Consider the following 14,274-nt stretch of genomic DNA (forward strand, 5'->3'; position numbering starts at 1 on the left):
CCTTCTATTTACTTGTTCAGATTGTAAATGTATGCTGAGGCAACATCATCATTATGCCTTATTGTGCTTTTATTATACATGGACCAGAAAACTGCACTTTCTTCATTATAATGCTGGCACCACAGGACGTTTTGACCGCAATTCCTTCCAATTGCAATAAAATAATGTGTTATGTTCTTCGACTGCATGTATGCAGTACAGGAATTTCCCAACTCCATTTGCATGCTTCAGGCCATGTAATATAGTAGCATGACGCATCACAGAAGGAGGCCATTCGGTCTGTTGATGCTCTTTGAAAAAGCTATCCACTTAGTCCCACTCGCTTTCCCTTCCCCATAAGCATGCAAATTTCACCCCTACAAATTTGAAAGATGGTAAAGGGAGAAGTTCTGATGAAAGGTCACTGACCTGAAATGTTGACTCTGCTTCTCTCTCCACAGATGCTGCCAGACTTTAAGTATTTCCAGCATTTCTTGTTTTTATTTCCGATTTCCAGCTTCTGCAGTATTTTGCTTTTATGCACAAGCGGAATGCAGATATCTTGGAGGGTTATGGGGCTGAGGAGATTACAGAGATAGGGAGGGGTGAGGCCATGGAGTGATCTGTAAACAAGAATGAGAATTTTAAAATTAAGACTTTTTTTATTATTCATTCATGGGATGTGGGTGTCGCTGGCCAGGCCAGCATTTGTTGCCCATCCCTAATTGCCCTTGAGAAGGTGGTGGTGCGCTGCCTTCTTGAACCACTGCAGTCCGTGGGAGGTAGGTACACCCACAGTGCTGTTCGGAAGGGAGTTCCAGGATTTTGACCCAGTGACAGTGAAGGAACTTAGATATAGTTCCAAGTCAGGATGGTGTGTGATTTGGAGGGGAACGCAGGTGGTGGTGTTCCCATGCATTTGCTGCCCATGTCCTTCTAGGTGGTAGAGGTCGCGGGTTTGGAAGGTGCTGTCTAAGGAACCTTGGTGCGTTGCTGCAGTGCATCTTGTAGATGGTACACACTGCTGCCACTGTGCATTGGTGGTGGAGGGAGTGAATGTTTGTGGATGGGGTGCCGATCAAGCGAGCTGCTTTATCCTGGATGGGGTCGAGCTTCTTGAGTGTTGTTGGAGCTGCACCCATCCAGACAAATGGAGAGTATTCCATCACACTTGTGACTTGTGCCTTGTAGATGTTGGACAGGCTTTGGGGAGTCAGGAGGTGGGTTACTCACCCTTGATGTGGTAGGAATATGGGATTAGTGTAGGATTAGTATAAATGGGTGGTTAATGGTCGGCACAGACTCGGTGGGCCGAAGGGCCTGTTTCAGTGCTGTATCTCTAAATAAATAAATAAAACCTCTGACCTGCTCTTGTAGCCGCGGTATTTATATGGCTACTCCCATTCAGTTTCTGGACAATGGTAGCCCCTAGGATGTTGATAGTGGGGGATTCAGCAATGGTAATGCCGTTGAATGTCAAGGGGAGATGGTTAGATTCTCTCTTGTTGGAGATGGTCATTGCCTGGCACTTGTGTAGCACGAATATTACTTGCCACTTAACAGCCCAAGCCTGGATATTGTCCAGGTCTTGCTGCATTTCTACACAGACTGCTTCAGTATCTGAGGAGTCATGAATGGTGCTGAACATTGTGCAATCATCAGCGAACATCCACACTTCTGACCTTATGCTTGACTGGGAGCCGGTGTAGGTCAGTGAGCACAGGGGCGATAGGGAAACGGGACCTGGTGTGAGTTAAGACATAGGCAGCAGAGTTTTAGAAGACCTCAAGTTTATGGAGAGTAAAATGTGAGACATCAGCCAGGAGTGCGTTGGAGTAGTCAAGTCTACAGATACAAAGCCATGAATGAAGGTTTCAGCAGCAGATGAGCTGAGATGGGTGAAATCAGGCAATTGTTACAGAGGTAGAAATAGGTGGTCTTAGTGATGGCACGAATGTGAGGTCGGAAGCTGATCTCGGGGTCATATGTGACACCAAGGTTGCGAACAGACTGGCTTAATCTCAGACTGTTGCCGCAAGAGGGTTGGAGTCAGTTGCTAGGAAATGGAGTTTCGAGTGGGGACTGAAAACAATGGCTTCGGTCTACCCAATATTTAATGCGAGGAAATTTCTGCTCATCCAGTCCTGGATGCCAGATAAGCTGTCTGATGATTTAGCAGCAACAATGGAGGAGACGAGTGAAGTGGTGAGGTAGAGCTGAATGTCGTCAGCATATATGTGAAAAGTTGTGCTGTGCTTTTGGATGATGTCACCGAAGGGCAGCATATAGTTGAGAAATGGGAGGGGACCAAGGATAGATCCTTTGGGGACACCCGGGGTAATGGTGCAGGAGCAGGAAGAGAAGCCATAGAAGGTGATTCTCTGGCTACGAATAGATAGGTAAGAATGGAACCAGGTGAGTGCAGTTCCACCCAGCTGGACAACAGTGGAGAGGCATTGGAGGAGGATGGTGTGGTCAGCTGTGTCAAAGGCTGCTTATGGGTCAAAAAGGACAAGGAGGGAAAGTTTACCTTTGTCACAGTCACTCAGGATGCCATTTGTGACTTTGATAAGAACTGTTTTGGTACCGAGACAGGGGCGGAAACCAGACTGAAGGGATTCAGACATGGAGTTCTGGGAAAGATGGGAATGGATTTGGGAGGCAACAACACATTTAAGGACTTTGGAGATGAAGAAACACATGGTACAGCAAGCAATTAAGGAAAATGGCATGTTGGCCTTTATTGCAAGGGGTCTGGAGTACAAGAATAAGGAAGTCTTGCTACAATTGTGTAGGGCTTTGGTGAGACCATACCTGAGTACTGTGTGTAGTTCTGGTCTCCATATCTAAGGAAAGATGTACTTACCTTGGAGGTGGTGCACTAGATTGGTTTTTAGGATGAGGGGGTTGTCCTTTGATGAGAGGCTAAGAAAATTGACTTCCAAAAAGCATTTGATAAAGTGCCAAATAACAGGCCTGTTGGCAAAGTTAGAGCCCATGGAATAAAAGGGACAGTAGCAGCATGGCTACAAAATTAGCTGAGTGACAGGAAAGGTGAACGGTTGTTTTTTTCAGATTGGAGGAAAGTATATAGTGAGGTTCCTCAGGGGTCAGTGTTAGGACCCCTGTTTTTTCTGATGTATATTAATGAGCTAGACTTGGGGTTACAGGGCACAATTTCAAAGTTTGCAGATGACACAAAACTTGGAAGTATTGTGAACTGTGAGGAGGATGGTGATAAATTTCAAGAAGACGTGGGGCAGGCTGGTGGAATAGGCAGACAAGTGACAGATGAAATTTAATGCAGAAAAGTGTGAAGTGATTCATTCTGGTAGGAAGAACAAGGAGAGGCAATATAAAATAAAGGATACAGTTCTAATTGGGATGCAGGAGCAGAGGGGCCTAGGGGTAATATCACTGAAGGCGGCAGGGCAGGTTGAGAAAGTGGTTAATAAAGTATACAGGATTCTGGGCTTTATAGGTAGGGGCATAGAGTACAAAAGCAAAGAAGTTATGATAAACCTGTATAAAACACTGGTTCAACCTCAACAGGAGTATTGGTCTAGTTCTGGGCACCACATTTTAATAAGGATGTGAAGGCATTAGAGAGGTGCAGAAAAGATTTGTGAGAATGGTTCCAGGGATAAGGAACTTCAGTTACGTGAATAGATTGGAGAAGTTGGGCCTGCTCTCCTTGAAGAGAAGATTGAGGAGATTTGATAGAGGTGTTCGAAATCATGAGGGGTCTCGATAGGGAGAAACTGTTCCCATTGGCGGAAGGGCTGAGAACCAGAGGACACAGATTTAAGGTGTTTGGCAAAAGAAGCAATGGTGAGATGAAAAACGGTTTTTAACGTAGTGAGTGGTTAGTATCTGGAATGCACTGCTTGAGTGTGTGGTGGAGGCAGATTCAATTGTGACTTTCAAAAGGGAATTGGATAATCATCTAAAGAGAAAAAAAATTGCAGGAGGATGGGGAAAAGGCAGGGGAGTGGGACTAGGTGAGTTGCTCCTGCAGAGAGCTGGCACAGACATGATGGGCCGAATAGCCGCCTCCTGTGCTGTAACCTTTCTATGATTCGATGACAATGCCCTGCTGACACTAAGGCTGGGATGTGCTGTCCCAGCCCCACTGATTTTTTTTTTTTCTTTAGCGAGGGAGTTGCTTGGGGTGCATTCTGCCAGTTCCGTGCCTATCTCTATGTCAATCCCTCAGCCCTTCTCCGTTTCCTTGTATTCCCACCTGTTAAATGATCACTACTCATTGACCCTAAAGCCTGGCTCGGGTATAAAATTAAAACCTGACTCCGGCTCAACCCCAACCCCAACCCGACCCGGGCCAGAGTCCTTTAATTTTTCTAAATGCCTGACCCGAAAATAACGAACGTATTTTTGAAACAGAAAAAGATCATCGACTAAAACAAAAACAATACAAAACCAAACAGTACACTCCAGGCCGACCCGAGTCCGAATGCTGGACGCTGAGCCAGGCTTTAATTGCTGGATGGGTGACCTTGTTGTAAGAACTCACAAGTTAGGGAAATACGATAAGTGAGAAAATCTTGATAAAATCCCGTGTGTTATCACTGGCCTGGAGGCTGCCAGCGTTCTCCCAGTGTAAAGAAGCACCCCAGTCCACTAGCCATGACAAATCTAACCCCTACTGTCTCGGCTGACACTTGAACAATAATTACTTAGGCAAAGCACCAAAAGGAGACTGTTCCTCATACAATAATAGCCCAGTCAGCATTAAAGAAAGAACTTGCATTTATATAGTGCTTTTCACAACATCAGAATTCTGCACATGCATAGAATGAACAGCACAGAAAAGGGCCATTCGGCCCAACTGGTCTGTGCTGGTATTTATGCGCCACACGAGGCTCCTCCAACTCTACATCATTTCATCCTATCTGATATCCTTCTATTCCTTTGTCCCTCTTGTGTTTATCTAGCTACCCTTTAAATACATATATGCTATTCACCTCAACTACTTCATATGGTAACAAGTTCTACATTCTAACCACTCCCTGAGTAAAGAAGTTTATTAGTCCTACCTATGACCCTTAGTTTTGGAACATCATTCCTCTGGCTACCCTATCGAACCCTTCATTATTTAAAAAAATCCAACACGCTTTATAGCCAATTAAGTATTTTTGAAGTGTAGTCACTGTTGTAATGTAGGAAACATGGCATCCAATTTGCACACACCAGGGTCCCATGAACAGCAGTGAGATAAATGACCAGATAATCTGATATTAAATGATGTTGGTTGAGGGATAAATATTGGCCAGGACAATGGGGAGAGCTCCCTTGCTCTTCTTCACAATGCCCTGGCACCTTTTATGTCCACCTGAGATGGCAGACAGGGCCTTGGTTTAATGTCTTATCCGAAACACGACACCTCCAACAGTGCAGGACTGTGTTGAAGTGTCAGCTTGTATTTGTGTTAGAGTGTCTGGAGTAGCAATTGAACCCACAAGCTTCTGACTTGGAGGCAAGGGTGCTTCCAACTGAGCCACAGGAGAGAAGGAAATAAAATTGGAAGAAAAACAGTATACCTTTTGGGGTTGGGTTGGGGTGGGGTGGAAGAGAGAGAAAGCAGTGCAAAAGTTAGAACAGCGAATATTGATCATTGACTGTCAGACATGAATTTGAATCCAGCTCGCTCTGGGTGAAAGCCTCCTTTCTCTCCTAAATGCCATCTTTGTCCCGAGGTAAGCAAGTTCAGAACGTTTTTACCCAGTTGCCTTGGGTTGTTAATTTGCTGCACAAAATTACCCCTTAATTTGGTGGTAAATGAACAGCTTTGGAAGAGTCACACTTACAGCTGGAATGGAAATGTCAATGAAGCAGCAGGAGATGCTTTTGTGAGGTTGGAAGTGCTGGACACTGGGTGCAGTAGCAAACAAAACTGCTCTTGTCAACAGTGTGAGCATTTTCCTCAACTCTGTAAACATAAGATTCGCTTCCAAACAAAAGAATGTAAGAATTGCTCAGAAACTGCTATCAAATGAAGCAGTGCTCAGACTTCCCCGGGTTTTATTTATTTTATTTAGAGATACAGCACTGAAACAGGCCCTTCGGCCCACCGAGTCTGTGCCGACCAACAACTACCCATTTATACTAATCCTACATTAACCCCATTTTCTCTACTACATTCTCACCATTCTTCTACCTACACTAGGAGCAATTTACAACGGCCAATTTACCTATCAACCTGCAAGTCTTTGGCTGTGGGAGGAAACCGGAGCACCCGGAGAAAACCCACACAGGCACAGGGAGAACTTGCAAACTCCACACAGGCAGTACCCAGAACTGAGCCGGGTCGCTGGAGCTGTGAGGCTGCGGTGCTAACCACTGTGCCGCCCTTTTAAAAACAACTTGCATTTATATCGCACCCATAACATAGTAAAACATCCCAGGCATTTCACAGGAGCGTAATCAGACATATTTTGACTCTGAGCCACATAAGATATTAAGTCAAGTGACCAAAAGCTTGGTCAAAGGTAGGTTTTAAGGAACAGTTTAAAAAAGGAGAGGTGTGGAGAGGTTTAGGAAGGGATTTCCAGAGTGTGGGGCTTAGGCAACTAAAGGCACGGCTGCCAGTTGTCTGGTGACAAAAATGGGGATGCACAAGAGGCTAGAATTCGAGAAGTGCAGAGGTTGTAAGACTATTTAAAAAAAGGGATGGGCGAGGCCATGAAGGGTCGGGAAGGGTAAACAAGGTCGGGAATTTTAAATTTGTGGCAAGGCTGGACTAGGGGCCAACATAAATCAGCGAACACAGGGGTGACTGGTGAACAAACAGAGTTTTGGATGAACTCAAGCTTACAGAGGGTGGAAGATGGGAAGCTGATCAGGAGAATGTTGGAATAGGTGATTCTGGAGGTGATGGAGGCATGGATGAGCAAGGCACCAATCTTTCTTTGTCCCATCCCGCAGATCCTCAGCCCCTCAGTCGAGATGTCGTAAAGAAGGGAAGCCTGGCCAGAAGGCAGGATCATGCCAGCCCGTGGAAGGAGTGCTACGTCGAGCTTTGCCCCCGAGAGCTGTGTCTCTACAGCGCAGGGACCGGGGACGACTGCCACCTATGCAATGTGTACTACCTGAGCCGCTGCCAAAGCATCACCATGCCAGCCAGCCACGGTGACCGTGTCCTGGAGGTCCTCTTCTCCAACGGTGCTTGGCTGCAGCTGCAAGCACGCTCCCAGCAGGAAGCTGAAGACTGGAGGCAGGACCTCTTGGCACGAATGCTCGCCCTGTGCCCTCCGCAGCCATTGGGCCTGCCAAACAGGACCTGCAGCGTGCCACCTCCTGACTGGCATCTTGGGACTTCCCAAGTGAAGGCTGTTCAGCCTTGGGCCCTCCAGTTGTGTGCAGAAGGCAGAGTACGGATCGGGATACTTCACAAGTTGATGCCTCAGAACAACTGGAATTCCTACACCTTTGTACTTAGTCAAAGCCAGCTCAAATACTTTCGAACCAATGACCTAGAAGAGGAGCCCTTGGTGTCTTACAGAATTAGTCGATGCCTCAACGTTCAGTCAGAAGTGATGGTGGGGTCTGCTCCCCGCCTTAAAGTGACTTTTCCGGAAGAGGTTCTCGTCCTCATGGCAGACACCCAACAGGAGGCTCAAGAGTGGATGGAGGCATTCAAGGCTGTGATTAACACCACATCCGATAGCTCTGAGTATTCCTTGTCGAGGGAACTGCAGGCAAAGGGAATGGACTCCAGTGGTGTGAGCACACAGAGGAATAAACGGTACTCGGTGACTAGCAGCTTTCTCAGCCTCCTGACGGTGATAGCGGTGGAGAAGGGGCTCACGGCTCAGAGCTTCAGGTGTGCAGGTGAATGTTTACATCCTTTACTAAATAAGACAAGTGTTCAGGAGCTGAATCTTGTTAACACTGGGAATCAATCATTTCTAGAATTTCTACTGGTTGTTTTCTCGGGGAACTAGCCAAAGAGGGAGGCAAGAAGGTGATCTGGTTCAGGCTTCTGCCAGTACAGCTCTTAAGAAAGGAAGCAAGACATTCAGAAAATAGGAACCGGAGTTGGCTTTTAGGCCCCTTGAGCCTGTTCTGCCATTCAATTAGATCGTGGCTGATCTATATCTTAACTCTATTTACCCACCTCGGTTCTGTAATGAGGTCTTTTTATGTTGTCTGATGCGACATAAATGAGATGCGTGGAGTCCAGTTGGTTGAAGATCTCAAACAGGTTTATTAACAGCTAACTGTTATATACAGTACAGAGCTAAATATTTACAGGGACTTGCTTATTGGTGTTACAGTTGCAGAGTGACTCTGGCTCTGTGTCACATGACTGTGTCCTGGTAGTTAGCTCATTAGCATACTAAGATCTTAAAGGGATATCACTCTTTAAGGCAATCATATAACAGGTTCCATATCCCTTAATACCCTTACCCAACAAAAATCTTTCAAGATCAGTTTTTCAATTTTCAATTAACTCCCAGCCTCAGCCGCTTTGGCGGGGTGGGGGGGGGGGGGGGGGAAGAGTTCCAAATTTCCACTCCCCCGTGTGTGAAAACGTCTTGCTGACATCACCCCTGAACGGCCTGGCTCTAATTTTGAGGTTATGCCCCCTTGTTCTGGACTTCCTCACCACAGGAAATTGTTTCTGTCCATCTACCTCATCAAATCCTTTAATAATCTTAAACACTCAATTAGATTACCCTTTGATCATCTATACCTAAGAGAATACAAGTCTAATCTCTGCAACCTGTTCTCATAATACTTTTAGCCCCGGTATCACTCTGGTGATTCAGTACTGCACGCCATCCAAGTTCAATATATCCTTCCTGAGGTTCAGTGCCAGAACTGAATGTAATACTTTAAATTAGGTCTAACCAGAGGATTATATAAGTAACATAACTGAACTCTATGTTCAGCCCTCTTGAGACAAAAGATTTGCATTGTTATCTCCGGAGTCTGAAAAGATTTCTCCTTGGGCCTCTTCTATTTCTCATCTCCATGCTGCCCCTCGGTGACATCATCTGAAAACACAGCACCAGGTTCCACATGTGTGCTGACAACATTCGGCTCTACTTCACCATCGCCTCTCTTGATCCCTGCTTTGTCTCTGATTTATCTCACTGCTTGTCCGACATCCAATTTTGGAAGGAGCAGAATTTTTTTCCAAAACCATTGTCTGGTCCCTGCCACAAACTCTGTTCCCCAGCCATTGTTTTCATCATTCTCCCTGGGAACTGTCTGAACGCTCTGCCAGACAGTCTGCAGCTTTGGTGTTGTGCTGGACCCCAAGTTGAGCTCCCGACTGCAAATCTGCTCCATCGCCCAGACTGCCTACTTTCATCTCATAACATTGCCCAACTCCCTGCCTCAGCTCATCTGCTGCTGAAACCCTCATCTGTACCTTTTGTTACCTGTCGACTTGACCATATTGTTTACAGTGTTTGTGAATCTTAGTGTAAACTCGAGGAACAGCATATCATCTGTCTATTAGGCACTTTGCAGCCTTACAGACTCAACGCTAAGTTCAACAATTTCAGAGCATAATTTTCAGACAGCAGCTGTTTGTAATGATTCTCCTATTCCCATTTACACCTCCCTTAGACACATCTTTTCTTTCTTTATTTGTCCCATTATCATCTCATTTTGCCTTGCACCATCATCCCTATTGTCAATTAATCACTCCTGCCTTCCACCTATCGCAAACCTTCCACTTCATCTTTCACCTCCCCCACCACAACCTCCCCCCGCCCCCCCAACTTTCCTGGCTTTGCACATGCTTAAAACCTGTTACATCTCTAACTTTTTCCAGCTCAGACAATAGGTCGTTGACTTGAAATGTTAACTTTTTTGTCTCTCCAGTGATGCTGCCTGATCTGCTGAGTATTTCTAGCATTTTCTGTTTTTATTTCAGACTTCCAGCATTTACTGGATTTTGCTTTTTACTATTCCAGTGCTCTCCTGGTCAGCTGCCTGTCTACCACCTGCTGTAAACTTGTGCTCATCCAACACTGCTGGCTGTATCTTACCTTGCACCAAATTCTGTTCACCTATCACCCCTGTGCTCACTGAACTACACTGGCTCCTGATTTGGCAATGCCGCAATTTTAAAATGCTCATCTTTGTCTTTAAACCCCTTCATGGCTTTGCCACGCCCTCTCTCTTCAACCTCCTCTGGCCCTTCAAACCTTTGAGATCTCTGTGAACCTCCAATTCTGCCATCTTGCACATTCCATTTTTTAAAATCATTCCATCATTGTTGGCCGTGCTTTCAGCTACCTAAGTTGTGGAGTTTCCTTCCTAACCAGTTCTGAATACTGGTGAGAGTGATGGTTCATCTGGGGAGTGCAGCCAAAACCGCGTCTAGGGCACTGTGGGTGGCACAGCTGTACTGGGAGGCAGTAGGAATATGGGGAATGCACTAGTGATAGGGGATTCTGTAGTTACAGGAACAGACAGCTGTTTCTGTGGCCACAAACGTGAATCCAGGATGGTATGTTGCCTCCCTGGTTCCAGGATCAAGGATGTCACTAAGCGGCTACAGAGCATTCTGAGTGGGGAGGGTGAACAGTGAGTGGTCTTGGTCCATATCAGTACCAACAGCATAGGTAGAAAGAGGGATGAGGTCAGACACAGTGGGCTGAAAGGCCTCCTTCTGTGCTGTAAATCTTTCTATGTTTCATGGTGAAGGGAACTGAGAACTGAACCAATGCTGTAGCAATCTCCAAACATCGCATTCATCAGCTGTGGCAATAAATCTAAGATTTGTAATCCAGTGAAGCTGCTTTAAGTTAATGTCAGATAATCTGTTTCTCAAAATTGTGCACATTATCATGTCCAAATATTTCACGTGCCACCTGAGATTGTGACCTTGTGATATATCTTTGTTCTAGGGAAAAATTGAGTTCATTTTATCTCCTCAGTCAAGGATCTTATCCAGACATGAGTGAACTTGAAGCAGAGTGATCTCAAATATCCAAATTTATTGTGGGAAGCCTGAATTGAATATTCTTAAATTCAATTATAACATAATTATAGGATTTAGCCATCTTTTTTCCTACAGATTGATTGAATTGTGAGGTCATGACCATGAATTTCAAATCATGAACTCTCTCTGGGTTCCAATCAGATTCTGAGCCCACCCTGGGATCTTGTGGAACCGCAAGGTCACACTGCCTGCTGGCCTCATTGTGAGCTCCCTGCAACTAGTGCTAATTATGAGCTACAAGCATTTATCTTACACTGGTCTGGTTAATTTAGAAGCATTGTTTGGTGATTCAGGTTAGCATTGATAACCACCTTTTTCACCACAGATTGTGAAATTCTAATAATGAAGAAGGTTCCATTTGCTTTCTCTTTTTACACTGTGTATCATTTCTTAGAATCAGTTTAATTAGTGAGATGAAATTAGTGCTAAATAAGTTAAATGCTTATGTTTCACATTTGGGACAAGGATTCAAACCAGTCCTGGCTGCAGGTCTCCTCTGTCGATTTGTGAGGATCCTGTGTGAACCAAGTTTGGGCAGTCTGAATCCAGGTCTACCAATTTTAAGGTAATTAGCAAAAGGAGCAACAGCAACATGAGGAAAAACCTTTCTTATGCAGCAAGTAGTTAGGATCTAAATTGAACTGCCTGAGAGTGTGGTGGAGAAAGGTTCAATCAAGGCCTTCAAAAGAGAAGTGGATAATTATCTGAAGAAAACAAAATTTGCAGGGCTGCGGGGAAAAGACAGAAGAGTGGGACTAGGTGAGTTTTCTTGCTGAGAGCCGGCACGGACTCGATGGGCCAAATGGCTGCCTTCTGTGCCATTTTATAAGGTCCTGTTGATCATAGAGTCACTGCCTCAAACTGGCCACAGCTCAGCACCAATTGGTCATTCTCATTCATACCAGACTGGAGGACGGCTGGTATGTACTGTAGCAATTCTAGTCTGGTGCAGCAGGGGCTGCTCTAGGGAGGCTGGGTTTAATGTTCCATGTTGGGGTAGAACAGAGGGAACTGTACACATGTTGTTACACTTGAATTGAGAGTTCTTGTCAACAGGACACTGGGCTATCTTCAGACCTTTTAAAGCTATTTTTTCAAAAAAGTATTCCTATTCTCCACTTCCTTCTTTTCCTTGCCTCTGTTATTTTTTTAAAGACTAACAGTTGCATTTCTATCATATCGTTCACAACCTTAGAACCAAAGTGTCTTACAGCAAATTAAGTTCTTTTGAAGCAGTCGGTGTGCAGTGTAGAAAACGTGGTAGCAAGCTCCCGCAAACAGCAATGTGATAACCCGATAATACATTTTTAGTTGTTGCTTGATAAATTTTGACCTGGACATCAGGGAACCCCCTCCCTAGTTTTTCCTTGGGAATGTCTACGTCCAAGCTGAGCAGGTTTCTCACTGCACGTGAGAGACGGTTCTAGGGACCTTGTAGCACTCCCTACTGTGCAGGAAGTGTCAGCCTGTGACAAGTCTGTAGAGCGGGACTTGAACTCTCAGCTTTCTGTCTCAGAGGCAAGAGCTCTACCACTGAGCCACAGCTGACATACTTTCCTGGTATAACACAATGAGTCTTGGTTTCTCAGTGAAAGGAATATGAAAGTAGAAGGGAAAAGAGTCCCCTTCCTGCCCAGCATTAGCATCTATTATCTTGTGGAACGTCATTAATATTTTTTTTGTGGTCTGTTTTATCAGCATAGTAGACCAGGGAAAGAAATCTTCTCGTACTGCTGGTAAAAATGAAATTGTATTATTTATAAACTCTGCTGCAAATTCTCTACGGATGCAGGGCCTGTTGGATGCACCAATCACTCGATGCAGCTAGTTATAGTTAATACTGAAGAATTGGGGCTAAATTTTACCAGTCCCCTGATGTTGGAAGTCGTGGTAGAGGGGCCTGAAAAATACCTCTGGGAGAGGCCTACCATGGGCCTCGACGCTGGGAAGGCCCACCCCATTTTACTGGCGGCAGCGAGGCCTCATGGAGGCCTCCCCACTGCATGGGGTCGGAGACTTAATTTAAATATATTAATTAAATTTAAATGAATGACTAATGACTTACCTTGTAGCGATGGCCGTCCCATGCCTTTGGCTGTCCGTTCGGAGATCCAAGGCGTAACACTGGTGGGGAGGGGGAAGGAGTGAAGTTCTCAGGGTGGGGGGGGAGGGGTTGGGGAGCAGGGAAAACTGTTCCTGTTGGTTGCAGGGATGGTGAGAAGGGGTTGAGGGTCAAAGTTAGTGAAGTTCGGGGGGGAAAGGTCGATATCTGAGAAAATGTTTTCTTTGGAGCGAGAGGGCAATTCGCATATTGATTCCTCATGGAGGGGGAGGTGGGAGAGGGGATTCAAAGTGCAATCGCAAGTTTATTTCTTTTGACAGCGGTACCTTTAAAATTGTGATTCTCAATAAAGGGCTTGAAGCCCTTAAAAAAAAAAAAATGGCACCGGTGGCCGTTGCCGGGGACCGGAGCGGCCGCCTCCTCTATGTCATCTGGGGCGGGCGTTCCACCGCCTCCATGTAAATGAGCAGCTGCGCACATCTCGCTTGTGCGCCATGCCTCTTTTGAAGCTCACCGCCGATCCCGGCAGTGAGCTTTAAAAATTCAGCCCTTGATGTTTCACAGCTAACCCGTTGATCGCTCAAAGGTGGAAGCATATTAAGCTCATGGCAGTTGAGTCATCCTTCCTTCTGTTTGATTTTCCTTTTGCAGCATTCACACATTCCGTACTTTCACACACCTGACGGGGCTCGGGCAGGTAATTGCAGCACTGGTGACCTGAGGTTGCTGCCTGAATTCACCCAGCACGCCCCATGTCTATTTATCACTCGAGCTCGCAGCAATTGACGAGCAGCCCTGTCTCTTTTGTCCATGGATTAATGAGGAGGCAGCCAGTTATGTTGTGTGGGATTTTTTTGGGGGTGGGGGGGTGGAAAAGAGAAAAAAAACAAGGAATTTGGAGTTTAAAAACAAGTTTTTTTTTTAAACTCCAAATTCCTCAGCCCCTCGGCACAGATTCCCGTAATTACTCCCATTGTACCTTGCCTGAATGGTGAATAATACGCCAAAAGCCATGTCTAATTGAGACCTTACTGGCCAAACAAATCCTGCATTGTTCAGCTTGACAAATTGAGGCCAGAAAGTGGTAGTGACAGTGCGGAAATTAAAAGAAAGTGCCAGAAAGACCATTAAAGCTACAGTAATAACCCTGTCTCACTCTGCGAGGTCCAGCCTGGCCAATGGATGGCAAAGCTTTTGTTTTTTAAATACATATAATCCCAGCAACGGCACCTCAGGGCCTGTGTTATTTATT

General features: G+C 45.5%; 1 protein-coding gene across 4 annotated transcripts in view; it reads left to right on the plus strand.

Moving 5' to 3' along the window:
• Positions 1-14,274, plus strand: part of plekhm3 (pleckstrin homology domain containing, family M, member 3) — a 110,054-nt gene that overhangs the window by 34,583 nt on the left and 61,197 nt on the right. For all 4 annotated transcript variants that reach the window (XM_068036077.1, XM_068036080.1, XM_068036079.1 and 1 more), the window contains exon 3: positions 6,922-7,827. In XM_068036077.1, the coding sequence (XP_067892178.1) occupies positions 6,922-7,827 (906 nt within the window). The remainder of the gene's footprint in view (positions 1-6,921; positions 7,828-14,274) is intronic.

Source organism: Heterodontus francisci, chromosome 7, assembly GCF_036365525.1.
Source record: "Heterodontus francisci isolate sHetFra1 chromosome 7, sHetFra1.hap1, whole genome shotgun sequence".
Lineage (NCBI taxonomy): Eukaryota > Metazoa > Chordata > Chondrichthyes > Heterodontiformes > Heterodontidae > Heterodontus > Heterodontus francisci.